Source organism: Ascaphus truei, chromosome 15 (genome assembly GCF_040206685.1).
Source record: "Ascaphus truei isolate aAscTru1 chromosome 15, aAscTru1.hap1, whole genome shotgun sequence".
In the NCBI taxonomy this organism is placed as follows: Eukaryota; Metazoa; Chordata; class Amphibia; order Anura; family Ascaphidae; genus Ascaphus; species Ascaphus truei.
Window position 1 is genome coordinate 11342219 of NC_134497.1, and position 19692 is coordinate 11361910.

At 46.3% G+C, this 19692-nt stretch overlaps 1 protein-coding gene and 1 pseudogene across 4 annotated transcripts in view; one reads left to right on the forward strand and one right to left on the reverse strand.

The window, feature by feature from the left end:
• DOK5 (docking protein 5) overlaps positions 1-19325 on the forward strand; it is a 96387-nt gene extending 77062 nt beyond the window's left edge. For 3 of the 4 annotated variants that reach the window (XM_075571588.1, XM_075571590.1, XM_075571587.1), the window contains 3 exons: positions 7315-7450; positions 12600-12720; positions 18811-19325. In XM_075571588.1, the coding sequence (XP_075427703.1) occupies positions 7315-7450; positions 12600-12720; positions 18811-18875 (322 nt within the window). In that variant the 3' untranslated portion in view covers positions 18876-19325. The remainder of the gene's footprint in view (positions 1-7314; positions 7451-12599; positions 12721-18810) is intronic. The other variant, XM_075571589.1, reaches the window with a different exon arrangement.
• On the reverse strand, positions 353-483 carry LOC142467007 (U2 spliceosomal RNA; annotated as a pseudogene).
• Positions 19326-19692: the final 367 nt, after the last annotated feature.

Below are 19692 nucleotides of genomic sequence, written 5' to 3' on the forward strand. Positions count from 1 at the left end.
GCTCTCCGAAGAAAGAAGGGTGACTATAACCCAACACCAACAAACAAAAAGAGTTCATCGTGCAAGTGCTCCTGTGCGCTGTGATGCAGTGCAGGAAGTGCTCTGACAGACGACACAAAAAAATGTGCACGAGTGCACGCCCGGCCCAGTGCAAGGCCAGGCGGTGACAAAAATAATGGCTTGTCCCCCCAGCGGAAGGCAATAAGGGGGGCCAAGTGCGGGAAAAATAGGGGTGCAAATAATCAGTGCTCGTGCCAAGTGCTCTTGAAGTGGAGGTTGCAAATCCTCAACCTCCACAACCCGAAGGTGCAGCAAGTGGTACTGCCCCAGGTTACCCACTCCTGGGGTGCAAAGAAAATAAGCCCGGGCTACTTTGCATCCGCATTCTCAGGCCATGACCAGAGGACCAGGTGTAGTCTGGAGAATCTGTCCTTCACAGGACAGACACTACACTTGATCTTAGCCAAAAGGCCGAGAAGCGATGACAGCTGTTTCGACCTTAATGGGTCTCATCAGTGTGGGGTTGATTGACTGGGTATGCAAAGAAGCTAAGGGATGGGGTATACCATAATACTGAGTTAAGTTATGGTGAGTAAAAAAAGTGACAAAAACCCTCCATTGCAAAGCAAATATGCAAATATGTAAATATAACTGTATGCTCATCTGCATGTCTAAGGCAAGTCTGCAACCCCGCCCTTCACCATTATCACCCAGCACACAGCACTTCCACTGCAGCAAGGGATTCTGGGGTTTTTGAAGCAAAAAGTGGCACTGCATGCTCATTTGCATGTCATTTCCCAGAATCCCTTGCTGCAGTGGAAGTGCTGTGTGCTGGGTGATAATGGTGAAGGGCGGGGTTGCAGACTTGCCTTAGACATGCAGATGAGCATACAGTTATATTTACATATTTGCATATTTGCTTTGCAATGGAGGGTTTTTGTCACTTTTTTTACTCACCATAACTTAACTCAGTATTATATGTATATGTGTAACGGGTATTCCACCCCACCCAATCTCATATGTAGTGTGGGTGAGTAGAACATGTGGTGTTACCGGTGTGGTGCGTATACCTGCAGGCTCACAGGCAGTCTGAGCCTCCGCTAATGAGAGCCTGGGGTGAATCCTCTGGAACGGATCTTCGTTCAGCGCCTCCACCTATGTAGGATTCTATGGACGTGTAGAATGACCCTAACATAGGAACCCACTCAGAAACCACATACACAGTATTATGGATAACAGGTTTACTGAATGAACAATGACAACACCTTACTTCAAAACACTATATCAATAACAGTGCATCAATACAACTGTGTACCATCCCCCACCCACATGTCCATCATCACATTCCCCTCAGTCTCTTGAGTGTCCATAGCAATAAAGACCAGTGTGAGTGTGAGGGATAGCGCTTCCCTGTGTTGGGGCCCGGTGGTGCACTTAATATATATAATACCTCCCTGACCAGTCCTGGTCAGGAAAATCCTTGGAGCTCTGCAACACCGCACAGTGATCCCACGGCGTGCTGCACTGCTCTCTGCAGGAGTGGGTGCACCTCTGCATCCACACGAAAGGAATCTCCAGCCGGAGTGCTTCTCTAACACAGTCTCTGAACACGCGATCAGACAGCAACCCTCTTGCTGCTCTAACTATGGTGAAGGATTCCCTGTCCTAAGGCCAACCCTATACCATACAGCTTCCTCTGGTGTCATAGGGGACTAACTGGGCCCTGGGGTGTACCTCTACCCTAGTCCCTAATCCTCCCTATAACTAGCTACCTGCACTACGCACAGCCACTTACTTGGTCCGTGCAGCAACCGTGCTGCACAAACACAGTGCCTGCCTGTCAGACCTCACAGCACTAATAGCTGTGACTCTGACAAGACAGCACTCACACTAAGGGCAGAGTCCCTAACTGGGGCCGTCCCTTATCAGTTACCCACTAACCTGGTGGGGAGTTGGGGCCTACATGGAGGGTGAGGGTACCTATCTGGATGCAGGAGTTGCACTCACTCCCTGCATCCTTCCTTCCCCTTCTGCTCCGCTGCTCCAACTGACGTGACTCATGCAAAGCCCGGGAAAATGTATCTCTTTCCTCCAGGGCAGTCCTGCAGCCCTATTGGCTCCTATCAAGCACCTGGTGCCTGCCTCGCTATGCCTCATGGGAATTGTAGTCCCGAGGCCCCTACAATAACATTGAGGCCGCGTGCGTGCCTTCCCTCTGCCTACACAAACCTGTAATGGCCGCCGCAACCTCTCACTAACTTCTCCTACTCTCGCGCGACTCTCCTGCGCCTTCCCTGCCCTCACGCAACTGCTCCCTGGCTCTAGGGTTCTCCCTGCGCATGCGCGAGCTAACTGGGCCGCCGGGGACTCACTGCGCATGCGCGAGTTGAAGCGCAATGGCGGCGCCCTATCCGCCCGGCTCCGGGAGCGCCAGGAGCCCTGAGATGCGCGTGCGGCCTTGGCAACCGGCCGCACGCGTCCCCGGCAACCCCCGAGCCGGGACCTGACCGCCCTCTCCCCTGCCACTGCCGAACGGAGCCGCCATTGGACGCGGCGGCCCCCGCGATCGGCAGTCAGGTGAGGGGGGTGCGGTAGCGCTGGGGAGACATGGCTACACTCTCCCCCTGGTGGAAAATCCAACGTCCTCGCTTGGAGAACGCCATACCCTGACATAAGGTTACACAATAAAATACGGCATGTCATATTTGTTACAATTATCAGGTCGACTTTACACCTCAGATTACATAGTACATCACACTCAATAATACCCGAGACTGGCTGAGACCATTTGTGGGGTGCCCCTACCAGATCAGATGGGGGTACCTCACTTTTGCGTCCGTGAGCCTCCCCCAAAAAAATTTCTTGGAGAGCACACTCTAAGGAGACAGTTTCTGGCTCTTCGCTACTTCCTCCCCCTGGTGGAAGGAGTAGCCCAGTGTCTCTGAAGCAGACCTTTACCCGGTCATCCGCGGCAGGAGGCCAGGACCTTTCCCGCGGTCCACCACCTGGCGAATGGCACGCTCCTTTTTGGGCGTAAAGGAGGCCAGTCTCCCTGGATCGTCCTTTACACAGTCCTTGTCCCTACGGACTTGCGAGGCTTCCACTGAGAAGCAAGCACTGGGAAATGTCTCGGTTTCACCTGGCAGGGGGGAAAAAGTAGACACCTTACCCCTGCGGTGATTCATGGTGGCCAACAGGTCCTCGGGGACGCTGTCAGTTCCCACCTTGGTGGTATCGGGACCTGCCCCCGGCACTTCTGGGGCAGTCCACTTACGCGCTGAAAACTCGGGAGCGTGGGATCCCAGTCCTGGGACCACTTGTGTCGGAGCACACGGGCTCATACTCCGTTCAGAAGCCGCAACTCTGGCCTTCTCCACGGCCACCTCCATCGGAGTCTGTGGGGAACAAGGGGGTTCCTTACCACTCGGCTCGCTGACGATGGGCTTCTCTTCTTCCGGAAGGATCGGCGGTAGGCACTGGTCCACTCTCTTCTCTGGACAGCTACCTTCTAATGAGGACACCTCCACCAGGACGCGATGAAGAGGGGAGCCCTTCGCCCGGGCGACCAGACTTAAGGAGCCATCGTGCTCCGCGGTCACCTGGAGGCTCACCCCCGACACCCCTGGGGCAGTCGACTCACCCTTGTCGGCGTTAGGTACTGGTCCCCATTCTAGGACCGAGGGTACCTCTGTAGTAGGTCGGACTGACCATTGTAGGGCACACGGGCCCACAGCAGGGTCCGCAACATCGGAAGACACCTCTTCCAGGGTACACGGACCCACAGCAGACTCTATATCCTCTGCATTACCGCTGGGGTGGTTCGCCGGTAGGCGCATCGCCACCGATGGGACTTCCACCTTTTCCCCGGAAGATATCATGACAGTATCCTCCGCAAGGTAGTCACCAGATTCTTCTGAAATGCAGCCAGTGGTTGTGGGTACGAAGCTGGCGTGCTCCGGTACCGCCACTGCAGTCGCGCTCTTCTCCGCCACGGGTTCACTTGGCTCCTTAGCTGGCTCTGTAGGCTGGGGTACAATAGGCATCAAGAAAATTGCACCGCAGCAATCACATTTGGGCTCCCACGCCAGTGCTCCCCTAGAACAGTCACAGGTGGGGCTAAAGCACTGTGTACACGGCTCCCCATCTACCTTGGTGATCCTGAAGTCTAGTGGCACTTGGGACATGACGGCTCCCTCCTCATAGGCTTCTTGCAAGCAGGGGCACAGTAGCATAAGGAGATCTATTCCTGGTGCTCGCCAGGGCACATACACATTAGGGTGTATCCCCTGACAGTCTATCTCATCCTCATGCATCATCTCATCCTCATGCATCATCTCATCCTCAGAGATCAGAGTGTCTATCACAGCGTCCACGTAAGGTTGAAGATAACCGTGCTTGCTCCCCCTGGTGGAATCTAAAGGAAGGGCACTTTTTACTGGGGAGTGGTTTTCGCTCTGCCCTGAGTCACTCACATCACAGGGGAGGGGCTCTGACTTTCGCGCCAAACCCGGACAGAATGTTGCGACATCTTTCTGTGCAGGCTTGCAGTCAGCAGCACGTGCGCTCTCCTGATTTGGCGGGAGACGCCATTTTGCTGGGTCGGCATAGACTAGGGGGTACCCTTCTGAGGGGCCCCCGGGCATGAACAGTGCGGACGGTGCCTCTGCCAGGCATATATCCTCAGTGTGAGTTACAACAAAAAGTATGGTTTTCCATGTGGACGTGGGATCTTGTTCCTCCTCTAAGACACATGCCCACGGCCACCCAGGAATTTTACACATACCCTCCCGGACCTTCATTGCGGGTATACTAGCGGGTATGCCTCCTACCGCCACTACCTGGCCAGGCTCCATATACTGCCTCAACGCCCAGGCAAGGACCTCGTCTCCGGACTTCACAAACATAGCGACAAAAATAGGAACGGGACAATTTAGAAAAAATGGACAGGGCACCCCAGGTGTCTCTCAGCAGCGCCTCCAAATGTAACGGGTATTCCACCCCACCCAATCTCATATGTAGTGTGGGTGAGTAGAACATGTGGTGTTACCGGTGTGGTGCGTATACCTGCAGGCTCACAGGCAGTCTGAGCCTCCGCTAATGAGAGCCTGGGGTGAATCCTCTGGAACGGATCTTCGTTCAGCGCCTCCACCTATGTAGGATTCTATGGACGTGTAGAATGACCCTAACATAGGAACCCACTCAGAAACCACATACACAGTATTATGGATAACAGGTTTACTGAATGAACAATGACAACACCTTACTTCAAAACACTATATCAATAACAGTGCATCAATACAACTGTGTACCATCCCCCACCCACATGTCCATCATCACATTCCCCTCAGTCTCTTGAGTGTCCATAGCAATAAAGACCAGTGTGAGTGTGAGGGATAGCGCTTCCCTGTGTTGGGGCCCGGTGGTGCACTTAATATATATAATACCTCCCTGACCAGTCCTGGTCAGGAAAATCCTTGGAGCTCTGCAACACCGCACAGTGATCCCACGGCGTGCTGCACTGCTCTCTGCAGGAGTGGGTGCACCTCTGCATCCACACGAAAGGAATCTCCAGCCGGAGTGCTTCTTTAACACAGTCTCTGAACACGCGATCAGACAGCAACCCTCTTGCTGCTCTAACTATGGTGAAGGATTCCCTGTCCTAAGGCCAACCCTATACCATACAGCTTCCTCTGGTGTCATAGGGGACTAACTGGGCCCTGGGGTGTACCTCTACCCTAGTCCCTAATCCTCCCTATAACTAGCTACCTGCACTACGCACAGCCACTTACTTGGTCCGTGCAGCAACCGTGCTGCACAAACACAGTGCCTGCCTGTCAGACCTCACAGCACTAATAGCTGTGACTCTGACAAGACAGCACTCACACTAAGGGCAGAGTCCCTAACTGGGGCCATCCCTTATCAGTTACCCACTAACCTGGTGGGGAGTTGGGGCCTACCTGGAGGGTGAGGGTACCTATCTGGATGCAGGAGTTGCACTCACTCCCTGCATCCTTCCTTCCCCTTCTGCTCCGCTGCTCCAACTGACGTGACTCATGCAAAGCCCGGGAAAATGTATCTCTTTCCTCCAGGGCAGTCCTGCAGCCCTATTGGCTCCTATCAAGCACCTGGTGCCTGCCTCGCTATGCCTCATGGGAATTGTAGTCCCGAGGCCCCTACAATAACATTGAGGCCGCGTGCGTGCCTTCCCTCTGCCTACACAAACCTGTAATGGCCGCCGCAACCTCTCACTAACTTCTCCTACTCTCGCGCGACTCTCCTGCGCCTTCCCTGCCCTCACGCAACTGCTCCCTGGCTCTAGGGTTCTCCCTGCGCATGCGCGAGCTAACTGGGCCGCCGGGGACTCACTGCGCATGCGCGAGTTGAAGCGCAATGGCGGCGCCCTATCCGCCCGGCTCCGGGAGCGCCAGGAGCCCTGAGATGCGCGTGCGGCCTTGGCAACCGGCCGCACGCGTCCCCGGCAACCCCCGAGCCGGGACCTGACCGCCCTCTCCCCTGCCACTGCCGAACGGAGCCGCCATTGGACGCGGCGGCCCCCGCGATCGGCAGTCAGGTGAGGGGGGTGCGGTAGCGCTGGGGAGACATGGCTACATATGTATATGTATATGTATATGTATATGTATATGTATATGCAGTGGTTGACAAATCACCCAAAAATCTACTCGCCACACAAAAAAATCTACTCGCCACCTAGTACCAAACGTATGCTGCTTGGGCCAATAGGAGCTTGCCACGATGTTAAATCCACTCGCCCGGGGCGAGCAAATGTATAGGTTTGTCGAACACTGTGTATATGTATATGTATATGTATATGTATATGTAACATGCAACCCTTTTGAGGGCTCAAAGGGCTGCACATGTGACCCTTGAAATATATCATGTTGCCTACCACTGCTATAGGGTCTATCAAGGCAATTTTCTGCATCACAACACCCCACGTTGATGTGGTGTAAACTTCCATGGCTAACAATCTAAGCAATAAGAAACCTAATCAACTTTGACACAGCCGAAAGCACAAAATGTTGCAGCGCATTCTTAGGAATATATTTTGAAGCACTGCAATGTAATGCAATCCAGATCCAATTTCATAGGTTTCAACTTGGAGTTAGCACCCCTCTTCAAGGTTGAAAACATACTCTTATCTCTGCGTTTGTTTATACAGGGCTGTAGTTCAATGGGTTTAATTGTAATAGACAGGCATGGATAGGCTGAGAGGACAACAAATATTGGAGGCTGTACAATCAGAGTTCTCCATCACATGTGATTTCTTTTCTTTTCTTTCCCTCCTGCTGGCAGAATGTGTGACACAGGAGAGGGCCTGTTTATCTTCCAAACCAGAGAAGGTGAAGCTATCTATCAGAAGGTTCACTCGGCAGCGTTGGCAATAGCTGAGCAACACGAGCACTTATTGCAGAGTGTCAAGAACTCAATGGTACCGTATGTCTGCTACTATTTCATATACACTCCAACCTGCATTACTTACTGTAATTTAAGTAGACCATGTGACCCCTGGGGGGTGACAGCTGCTCCCACTGTGATCAAAGGCATAGTCCACTCTGCATTATGGGCCAAGTAAAATTACATTGCACAGTTCACTTTACACTTCTGCAGTGGGTGTGCTAATCACTGTACTCACCAATGGTACCTAACCTAATAATACATGTCCTACATTACTGTGTAATTAAATTAATAGTGTATAAGAATCATGGTTATTCAAACGTTCTGCCAGACCCACAAAGCTCTGTTAAGTGACCCTAAGTTGACATCAGATTGTGCATTAAAGGTTCAGTCCAAGCGGCATTTTTGTTGTTGTTTTGTAATATTCTGTAGTAGGTTTAAAGCGGGGGGTCTTTGGAGTTGAGCCTCCGGGGGTCCCCTGCTTCCCGAAATACTTACCACAGAAGAGTGTGCCGGTGGCAGCTCCAGCTGGGTTAGTTTAGGGTTCTCGTAATGGTGGCTAAAATGTATCTCGTCACGCGGGCCAATAGGAAGCTGTGACATCATCCCTTGTGACTTGCTATTGGCCAATGTGACGAGGACTTTCTAAATGCTGCTTAGACTGAACATTTAAGGTTTATCTTCAAAGGCTAATAACGTAATGTTAAGTAAGGCTGAGTCCATAGTGACTTCAGCCGTGCGGAGGCGCGCTGAGGCTGAGGTAAAGCGGGTGCTTTCCCTGGCCTTAATTGCGTGCCGTCTGGGGGCGTGTCGGGGGGGAGCGGGCCAGTGACGTCACGGAGCTGGTTCGTCCTCATTTGGCGAACCGCTCACGTGACCGGCCCTGCGCGTGTAAACTAAAATGTGATTGTCAGCTTTGCTTCCGCATGCCTGCGGAAGCGTGCGCGAGCTCTTGCTAAAGCCGCTCTCATTGCGGCTGCAGGGGCTCACTGCAAAGCGTGAGCGTGGCTCAGCGCGGGTCAGCGCCTAAGCACTAACCATGCCCGTGGCCTAAGTCATGTTTCTGGTTGGAAATAGCACCGAGTTCTGGTAAACAGCACTGGGTTTACCAGAACAGCCTTTCATTATAATTATATGCAAAAGAGGCACTTACTGTAACAGCGGCTGAAAAACAACGAGCGTAAGACATACCTAAGATCACGTTGTTGGAAGATAACACAATGCTGTGCTACATTAATGTGATGTTAAACCTATGCTAATAAGCTCGACAAGCGACTGGCGACTCTGCATGTACAGATGTTGCACGTACGGTACTGTCCCCAGCACCACAGACGAAAAAGCAAAAATCTGCAGCATTGAGAACAGTGTCTGCCGCTATTGCGCTATGGGGTGGGGTGCATCCAGGCACTGACTCCTCCCCCTCCCTGCAGACAGACACTGACTCCTCCCCCACCCTGCCTGCAGCCAGGCACTGACTCCTCCACCACCCTGCCTGCATCCAGGCACTGACTCCTCCCCCTCCCTGCAGCCAGGCACTAACCCCTCCCTTCCTGCAGCCTAACACTGACTCATCCCCCTCCCATTGGCCAGGTGGGTGTGGGTGTAGAGGGGGTAGCAGAGTCTGGTTTGTTGGTGTTTGTATGCAGTGTGTGTTTTGATGGTGGAGGAGGTGTGCAGAGTGTTTTGTTGGTTTGTGTGTCTGCAGTGTGTGGTTTTACAGGGGGCTGCAGTGGGTATAGAGGGGGCTTCTGTTGGGTGTTTTGTGGATGTAGAGTCTGTTGGTTTGTGTGTGTCTGCAGTGTATTTTGTGTGGGGGCAGAGGGGGGCTGCACTGTCTCTTGTGGGTGGAGGAGGGGTGCAGAGTGTTGTATGTGTGTGTGTCTGCAGTGTGTGTTTACAGGGGGGCTGCAGTGGGTGTAGATGGGGCTGCTACTGTGAGTTTTGTGGATGTAGAGGGTGGCAGCAGTCTGTTTTGTTAATGTGTGTGTCTACAGTGTGTTTTTTGGGTGTAGAGGAGGGGGGATGCAGTTTGTAGGGGGGACTGCAGAGTGTGTTTGTGTATAATGAAGGGGGCTGCAGTGTGTGTTTGTGTGTGTATAGAGGGGGGCTGTGTGTATGTACAATTTCCTTTTAATAAACGTATAGTAAAAGCATAAGAATGTAGAAAATCATGCAGATAAAAATCAATATGACTACAAAAGTGTCTATCTTTTTTATGAAAAATTTAATAAATAAATAAAAATAAGCCTACATTTAGCCTATAATAGAAATAATCCCCTCAGAACAGGGCATTACTGGCCAATAATGCCCTGGCTGGGTTAAAGTCCATCGTCTTAACCTCGGGCCTTCAACTCTTCCAGATTATTTGCCAGTAATGCCCTGTTCTGAGGGGATTATTACTTAAATAAAGCTTTTATCAGATCTTTGTACAATCGGAATAATGTAATGTCCCACGGCCACTGCAGCTCACATTGTGCTTAATGCAATTCCTAAGTGGCCAGGTGGTCAATCTCAGTTACATAACAGGGAACAATACCACTCTGCTCACAATCCGCATTTGTACTGCTCGTGCAATGCCCACCCTCTAACAGCACTGCAGATAGGTGACTATATGCTGTTAATTACGGCTCTCTTTATGATTCTGTCTTACATCCATTAGGACGTTTTATATTGACGGGAAGTTTTCACCCCATTAAACTCAACAAATCTTACATATAAATTGTTTCACAGATTCAAACTTTTAGCTTCTTCCCTTGATAACAAGGTGTTGACTTCGCTAATGTGGATACATGAAAGAATACTGATAGCATACATACACCCCCCCCACACACACATATTGTGTTTGTGTATGTGAATGCTATCTTTATTTATATAGCGCCATCTATGTGCCTAGCGTTTCACAGCAGTAATATCTATATATGTATTTCTAAAATGTTTTTATAACAATAATTCAAGCTGTCCAGGGTCTCATTGTGGTTGATAATAACTTAGCTTTCAAATGGAAGTGCAAGACTGACGTAAAACATGTGAAGCTTTCACTTCATACGGTACCTGGGAATAATTATTACATTTCTACATTAAAAAGGTCTGTCCTCTCTAAATGAGACTGGCTATCATCAATGCTAATTTGCAACTTCAATGCTTAATGTCTGTAACTTCTAAAATGTGACACAAGTAACCTTCAGAAGTATTTAAAACCATGTACAGATGTGTCCAGTGTCCGGGGGTATAGCATTTTGTGTGTGTTAATGAAAAGATTACTCATCATTAGCGCACCCACTGGTGGCATAAATGTGATATATGGCAAAAACATGAGTTGGCTAATGCACTTTAGGAAACAAAAAACAGACTTAGAAGACACAAAATACTGATGCTGATTTTGTCCTGGAGAGGGGTAATCTCATCTGTTGCCCAGATCAATGGTCTTATTTACTAAGGTTTGCTCTTCCACAAGACATCTTCCGGCGCCTTACCACTTACTCACTTAGAGGTGCCTTCCTTTAAGGCACCTGAAAGTTTCTTAAATAATATCACCATGTAGTGAATATGAGCGCAAGTCGTTCTCTCCCCTCTACGATTTTGAAAGTTGGGTTTTCATTGTACACATGAATGTAGCCAAATTAACCCACATTCTCTCAAAGCAGAATGATTTTGCCCCTTCTCTGTTATCTTGGAAGAAGACTATTTTACCATTTATATGAAGAATATTTTTTAGGGTTTGAGCATATCATAATGTAAAATAAAATAACAGTGCCCCCTTCTGACTTATTCATTTGAATGCAAAGTACACTTTATAGCACACCATTAGGGTTATTGTCAAAATGGCATTGTGGACTCTTATGACTTTATCCTATGTTCCTAAATTAGTATATGGGTGTATTATAATAGACACACAAGTAAGCATTTTTGTGTCTTATAGACTTAAAATAAAGACTTGTAATAATGGTGTTGAAGCAAATGAAACCCCCAGCCGGGAGAAAAACGTCATGCACTGCTACCACAATAGCAGTGCATGGCGTTTTTCTCCCGGCTGGGGGTTTCCTTTGCTTATACTGCCTACTGTGCCGTCGCACGCCAATCCAGATTTCTTCAATCAAGCTTCAGTGAGTATCATGGTTACTCCTATTTTATTCTGTGGGATCCAACTCCAGGGTATTGTTTATCCATTTAGTTGGGGGTCGGGTTGATCTATACTATGGTCGTCCCTGACATACCCCATTTATATCTTTGGGCACTTACCCGTCATAGGAGTTAACATAGGATCGTTTCTGGATTGAAACATTGTAGACTTAATACTACTATACTTTACTGCTTACTGCTGTAGTGCTATCCACCCCTTCGGAGCTCTACTACAGGAAGTTCAGTCTTCCTTTCTTGTGCATATAATAATGGTGTTGATCCTGAAGAAAACCGTACATTTTACAGCGATCAATACACCAAGATAAGAGTTCTTCACTGATGAAGTTAATAAATAAACGTTTAAGATTTTTGTGCGTGAGTTTTCTGCAATTCTGTTGTACTAGATATTTAGCATTATCTGTGTTTTCTGTGAATACGAGCACGGTGTCTCTTCCAATGAAACACGGGAAAAGAAACAACTTGTAAAAAAAGAACAGAACACAGGTTTTCCTTGTCTTGCCAGACTGTTAACAGAGCTAGACAATGCAGATTGACATTCTGTTAACTTCCATACACATTAGTAGGCTGTAAACAGCCAATGCATTCCATGATGAAGGCCAATGCAGTGCTCAATATAACCGCAAGTTAATTGTAGTGTGATGTAACTCTCCGTGGTCCTGAAATTGATGTCACCTCATCTACATTACGAAAGTTATTGAAATATGAAACAGTTTGGCGATTGGTGATAACAGCTTCAAATCAACTGGTATGATGAGAAATACACTATAATGAGGCCAAAATAATGTCCCCCTTTCCAAAAAAAAATAAAAGCAGATCATGCCTGAGTTTTATTTATTTATATACAGTGTGTGGCAATGCCTACATTCAGCTGGAAAACGAGTGAATGAATATATACATGGTTCCCCGTTGTATTGAGGATTTATTTTATATATACGTATTAAAAACACAGTCTTATAAGTGTACTATATTATACTGTGATCTCTTCAAGTGATTGAGAGACAGGACGACTCTGACACTGTTACGCATGTTATCCCCTATGACAGCTGCAAATGAGGATGAGTGAACGGACAGTGTCTCTGAGTACCATGGTTCCATTGCCTCGTAGTGTCTACTGGCAGCATATCACAAGGCAGCACAGTACAGGACAGCTCTACAGCCTGCAAGGTAAGAGTCGCATAGGGGCCCATTCATTAACGTGAGATAGCCGCTGTCATTTACTCCCATTTAACTGATCAATATTGGCTATCACACTGGACTGAGCAGAGCTCATGTTAATTTCATATAAAGCCGCAATCCAGATTTATTTTTTGTAATTAGTGATTACAGCATTGAAGCAGGGGGTCTCTGGTGCTGAACTGCATTGGTTTCAGCTCTGAGGACCCCTTGCTTATCGAGATACTGAGCTCCATAGGGGGTGCTGGTTTTTCTGGCAAGTTTAAAGGTCCTGGTCAAGCAGGCCAATAGGAAGCCGCAACGGATGACATCACGGCTTTCTATTGGCCCACATAGCGTGGGACATTTCAACTCTGCCACTATGTTAGGCACACAAGTCTCCTGCCTGCAGAGATAGCGGTAACCCCTATGGTGGTAAGTGTGTCTGGAAGCAAGGGCTCTCCGGAGCTGAAATTAACAGAGTTCAGCTGCGAAGACCCCGTGCTTCAATCCTGTAATAAATTAAAATGAAACCTGGATTGCTGCTTTAAAATCCAGCCTACCCCCCACCCCCCCTCGGCTCGCAGAGATGTCTAATTTTGAAACTCCCTTGCGAAACTCTTATCTGGCAGAAACACTGTGACTCCTGGGGTCAGGCTCTTTCTAAACAATAGAAAGCTTTGACATTGTAAGATGACATTGCAGCTTCCGACAGCGTGACCCATCTTTCTTTCACTTAGCAAATACTGGCAAAATAAAATATTAAATATCTTGGCAACTGTGGGAGCCCCTGAGTTCGGAGCACTGAAGTACAGCTCTGTGGGAGACCCTTGTTCAAATAAAATGACTTTGGGATGGGGATTGCTGCTTTAAATACAACTAACACAAGTCCTTAGCAACATGTATTTTGTAGTTCTGATCAATTGAAAGCGTTGTCAGTAAAAAACCTTCTCTAAATTACATCAGTAAAGTGAATGTTGTTGTATCACTCACTTGATGTGTGATCAAATCCTTCACTACCAACTGTATATCTCAGTTATGTACACTCGGGATAGGCCATATACACACTTGCTCTCGCCTACACATGTCAGCCTCCTCCTTCTCGCATGCTAATGCTGTTACAGTACATAGTACCAGTTCCATAGTACCATAGTTCCATAGTACCCTAGTTACATAGTAGATGAAGTTGAAAAAAGACATACGTCCATCAAGTTCAACCTATGCTAAATTTAGACGACATATACTTTATCCTATATCCGTACTTACAGTATATTGATCCAGAGGAAGGCAAACACAAACCCCAGTGACACATCATCTAATGATGTCTCATAAGGGGAAAAATGTATTCCTTCATGACTCCAAATATTGGCAATCAGATTACTCCCTGGATCAACATCCTTCCAGTGTTTACTTATTTGGTATATCCCTGTATACCTTTCCTTTCTAAAAAGATGTCAGACCTTTATTTGAAGATATCTATGGAATCTGCCATCAGAATCTCCATGGGTCATGAATCCCACAGTGTAACTGCCCTTACTGTAAATAACTCTTTCCTATGTCACTGGTGAAATCTCCTTTCCTCCAACTTTAAGGGATGACCCCGAGACCTTTGTACTGCCCTTGGGATGAATAGCTCTTTTGAAAGCTCCTTGTATTGTCCCTGAATATATTTGTATATAGTTATCATATCCCCTCTTAAAATGCCTTTTTGCTAATGTAAACAAATCTAATTTAATCGGTGTTAACCCATCTAATTTAATACCGACGAACCTGAAAACTCACCTCTTAAATTAAGTACTGAATCCCAACAGCCTTGACACATGGCTACTGTCCCACACCCACAGTCACTCCTACCAACCATTGTGCCCAAGCACTGCCATCCACTGCACTTATTCCCTCACCTGCTGTCTCTGCAAATCTCCCAACATTCCAATTTGATTGTAAGCTCTGTGGGGCAGGGGTTTCCTTTACTGTTGTCTAACTTTGCTGCACTTAGAAGAATATTCAATAATGCCCAAAGATTGGAAAGAATACAATATTGGAAAATGAGAGAATATTAAAAAAAAAATTGAAAAACGGGAAAGATAATTTGAAATGAGAGAACATTTGAAAAAAAATATTCAATTATTTAAAACATTCAAGAAATTTTGACATTTTCCTGAATATTCTATGAAGCAAAAAAAAACGCGAAACGAACCAGGACACATTCACCTACAGTATCTCTCTAATGGACATGGCACCGGATGGTAGGAAAACGGTATGATTGGTTAAGAAAGGGGTTCTCAACTCAACTCCAGTCTTCGAGACCACCTCCCCACCCCCCCTCCCTGCTTCAGCACTGGTGGTTCAACCAGTCCCAGCTTCAGCACAGATGGCTCAATCAGTCCCTGCTTCAGCACAGGTGGCTCAAAGACTCAGTCTTCAACTGAGCCTCTCATTGAGCCACCTGTGTTGAAGCAGGGGTATCCCATAAACCTGACCAGTTGTGGGTTCTTGAGGACAGGAGTTGAGAACCCCTGGGTTAAGATAAGTATAAACCAGGTAATGCTGAGGTGTCCAAGAAAATAAGATCCACCTAATAAAGTGGCCAATTTTATTGAAGCATGGAAAAATAACTCTGACCTTCCCAATTAATACATTTTGACTGCAGTTGTGAATTTGTTTTATGCTCATTAAGTTGCAAAGAATATTAATGTCCATAAATATTATAGTCCACCTGGCTGGGCAGTGGTAATTAGAGCTAATCTCACAAGCAGATTTCTGGTACTATTTCCAAAAAAATCAGAATGGCGAAGGGTTTGGAAATGGTTTATTTTGTTTGTCCGCAGTCACCTGGAAAATACACCATTGTCGTAAAAATGCCAGTTTTTAACTTTATCCAAAAACAATGCATTGCAGTTACCCCATGGCAGTGAAGGGGTTAACACCAGAGTAGGCCACGTCCTTTAGCAATATACATAGCGCTTTCTGTTAGTACAGGAAAAAAAAGTTGCTATTTATTATGCGGAATTGTACTACCTAGACCTGGGGTGGGCAACTCCAGCCCTCACGGGCCACCAACAGGTCAGGTTTTAAGGATATCCCAGCTTCAGCACAGGTTGAAGACTGAGCCACTGATTGAGCCATCTGTGCTGAAGGGATATCCTTAAAAACTGACCTGTTGGTGGTTCCTTGAGCACTGGTGTTGTCCACCCCTGACATTCAGACATTCCGGACCCTGAAATATGAGTATTATGCAGGAATGAGTCTGTCTGTGTGTGTGTCTGTCTGTGTGTCTGTGTGTGTGTCTGTCTGTGTGTGTCTGTCTGTCTGTGTGTGTCTGTCTGTGTGTGTCTCTCTGTGTGCATCTGTCTGTGTGTCTGTCTGTGTGTCTGTGTGTGTCTGTGTGTGTCTCTCTCTCTCTCCTGCTCTCTCCCATATTTCAAGGTCTGGAACTTCTTGATGAATCGAATGCCGGTTCGAATTGAATGTGCGAATGGTAGCCACCGACAGAATTGCATACATTCACTCATCTTCGCATTCGAATATTTGTTTGTGAATCGAATATTGTCTAAAACTCGAAGGTCGCATCTCCACACATTCACCCATCTCTACAGACAATCGTGTCTATCGATACTCTTTTTTTTTGGTTTAGCAAGAAGTAAAAATGTTGGTAGTGAAACAGCAAAACTTGTTTCTAAATATTCATATTGACAAAGGTCCGAAGTAGGGACTGAAACATTGACCACTTAAAAAAATGTAAACACCATTTTAAGAAGATCATGTGAGTGCTTTCTAACTGTATTTTGTATGGTAAGCTAATAAAAATCTCACTTGTGGTGCATGTGCATGTCTCAGACAGGTCTGCGACCCTGTCTTTCCCCTTCATCGCTTAGCAAACAGTGCTTCCACTGCAGCAAGGGATTCTGGGTAATGACATGCAAATGTGCACTTGCACATGTTGAGCTGAAACCTTTCCCTGCACTGGGTAACACCCATGGCATAATTGAATGCAGCATGAGTGTGTTCTATACACTGTAAATATCCATATACAATTTTAGAATGCCCCATGAAACGTTCCTAAGTCTTCACTGGTATGACTGGCAGACTGGCACACAATTCTGCTTAATTTTTTGTCTACCAATGAAAGGGAAAAGTGATGAGTAACCTCCAAATGTACCTATTTAGGCGGTATATTACATGTTTTTATGTCCTGTAGAACGAGCTGTACCTATTACAAGGGAAGTAGTGTGTGTGTGTGTGTGTGTGTGTGTGTGTGTGTGTGTGTGTGTGTGTGTGTGTGTGTGTGTGTGTGTGTGTGTGTGTGTGTGTGTGTGTGTGTGTGTGTGTGTGTGTGTGTGTGTGTGTGTGTGTGTGTGTGTGTGTGTGTGTGTGTGTGTGTGTGTGTGTGTGTGTGTGTGTGTGTGTGTGTGATAATCTGCCTAGGTTATGGGACTTCCATTGGCATTGAGTGAAAGCACCAGTACCTCCATCCAGCACCAGTAGAGAAACTACAGCGGTACCGGTTTTATGTACACAATGTTGGAGGGTCTCCCACAGTAAGAGCTTGGTCTAAATGGAAATCATAAAGTGCAATTAAATTGAATTTAAATGAATGTATTTGCTGTAAATACATTTGTTAATTATCTCAATCAATCGCAATTATTTGGAGGAAGCCTCAGTCATGTGAAGGAAGTTTTATTAATTCACAATATCACTGAGCTTATGGATTTTGTTACATTATTTGAATGTATAATTATCTCACACGAAGGCAATGCTTTTGTTCTCAAACTGCCCAATATCAATCATTTGCGTTCTTGATCTATGATTGGCGTTATTATCAATACCTCGCCTAAAACGGAGTAGCCATTTTTAAAAAACAATATATACTAATCAAAGAGTGACATCTTGTGGTCTAGTTGGGTATTTTGGCTCCATACTTCTACGTTTCTTTAAAATACATTAATCCTCAACATGTCTCTGCAGGAGATTTTTTAAATCACAAATGTGAAGGTAAAATCATATGTTCCTCATCTCCATCCCCATACTTAGAAGGCCTTATGCCATTACAATGTCACACCCTATATAGCAGGGCTCTTCTGCCAGATCTCCAAAGGAGCCAGATCAGAAAACTTTTATTAGTTGAAGGGCCACAAGCTTATGGTAATGTCGTTTTAGATTTATTCAAAGACTTACAAATGTTATATTTAATTATGTGGCAAGCAATTATTATCTGTACCATATACTGTATATTAAAATTACCGTAACTTACAAGTGAGATTCGGTGTGAAAAACTACAATAAACTGCCAAAGCGTCTGGTATGAAATTAGCAGGAGCAGAGAGTCCAATGACCACATCAAGGTCACGTGCCGAGCGACACATCAAGGTCCCATGCCGGGCGCCAGCTGAAGATCCCTGCTGTGAATTATCAGGCGCCATGAATGGCATGAGACACTTTAATGTACCATGTATATAGTGAAGAATAATCACATATTTATTCTGTAAAATATAAAAACAAAATCCTTAAAATCACCGCAATTATAAGCTTATTATTTGCCTAAAAAATGCATATCACCACATCACAGGGTGCGCCTAGTAAGGTCGGCACTTTTGAGCAGGAAGCCGACTGTAATCATGCTTCTGTGGTCAATGTGTGATAGCACTAGAGGGTTCTAAGTACATCTACATTTCTATTCACAAACTATTACTAAATACCATTCTATTATTATTCATTCAATGGTTTATTTTATAAATATATCTTCCTTTCTGTTTTTACAGTACAAATATTACAGTAGTCTATCTATATTATGGTCCAAACACATTTGCCTCAATGTTTAATATATGCAGATTGTTGTTTCAATAAAGAACAGTACGGCTAATTGTTCAAGACACATCGCCCACTCCCATGTTTGTATTGCCAATGATTAAATCTAAGGTATCGCAAGAACAGGGGTCTCTACACCCACCCCCCCCAGTTCCGCATTGATAAACAAAAAGAATATATAATTATGGGGAGATGGACCAAGATTATTGTGTTAGAGAACAAGAACAAAATCAACTCTTTGGTTTATTATAACATGCACCTTTTGTTTTCTTTTTCTCCAAACTCTGCGCACGAGAAGACCTCTCAAATCCACAGAAACTCCATCGAACGGACACTTTTCCTACTTACAGATCGGAGCACTGAAAAGGACTCAGGAGGATTCACTAACAGAACTGTTTTGACTGACAAGAAGAGTTGAATTTCTCGGCTGCAATGAGCGACAGGAAGTATGCGGAGCGTCAGGAAGTGAGCCTGGATCTTTATATTCTCCAATGCAATTTTTTTTACCTTCACCAACAAGGACATACTTTGTAGACATTCAATAAATGTTTGTTTCATACTTGGCCATACAAGCTGGGCAATGACATTTTTCTTTTTTTACACTAGGTATTCACAGCAAATATAGAAGTTGGTCTGTTGTGTTTTATTGTGGTTTCTGTTTTTCTGTTTCTGTGACTTATTAACACTTTAAAAAAACTGTCCTTTTGTTCTGTTTTCCCTATGTATCTGCCGTTGACTGATAACACTGCACAGCCAGGTTCCAGAGAATACACACAGTACAATATTTATTTCCCACACCCGTCAGATATGGTGGATTATCTTCTTATACTATATTAGTGAAAGCACTGTATGCCTGCCTGCCTGCCTGCCTGCCTGGATGTCCGGTGTCCCTAGGGGAAATCTTATTGGTCCCTTGGGCCGCTCCCGCACACCTCTCATTGGCCTGAGGTGGAGGCACACCTCTCATAGGCCTGAGGCGGAGTGACGGGCGGGCCAAACACACACACACACACCCACATTCACACACTCTCTCTCTCTACCCTCCTTAACGGCTGACAGACACACACACACACACACACACACACACACACACACACACACACACACACACACACACACACACACACACACACACACACACACTCTCTCTCTCTCCACCCTCCTTAACGGCTGACACACA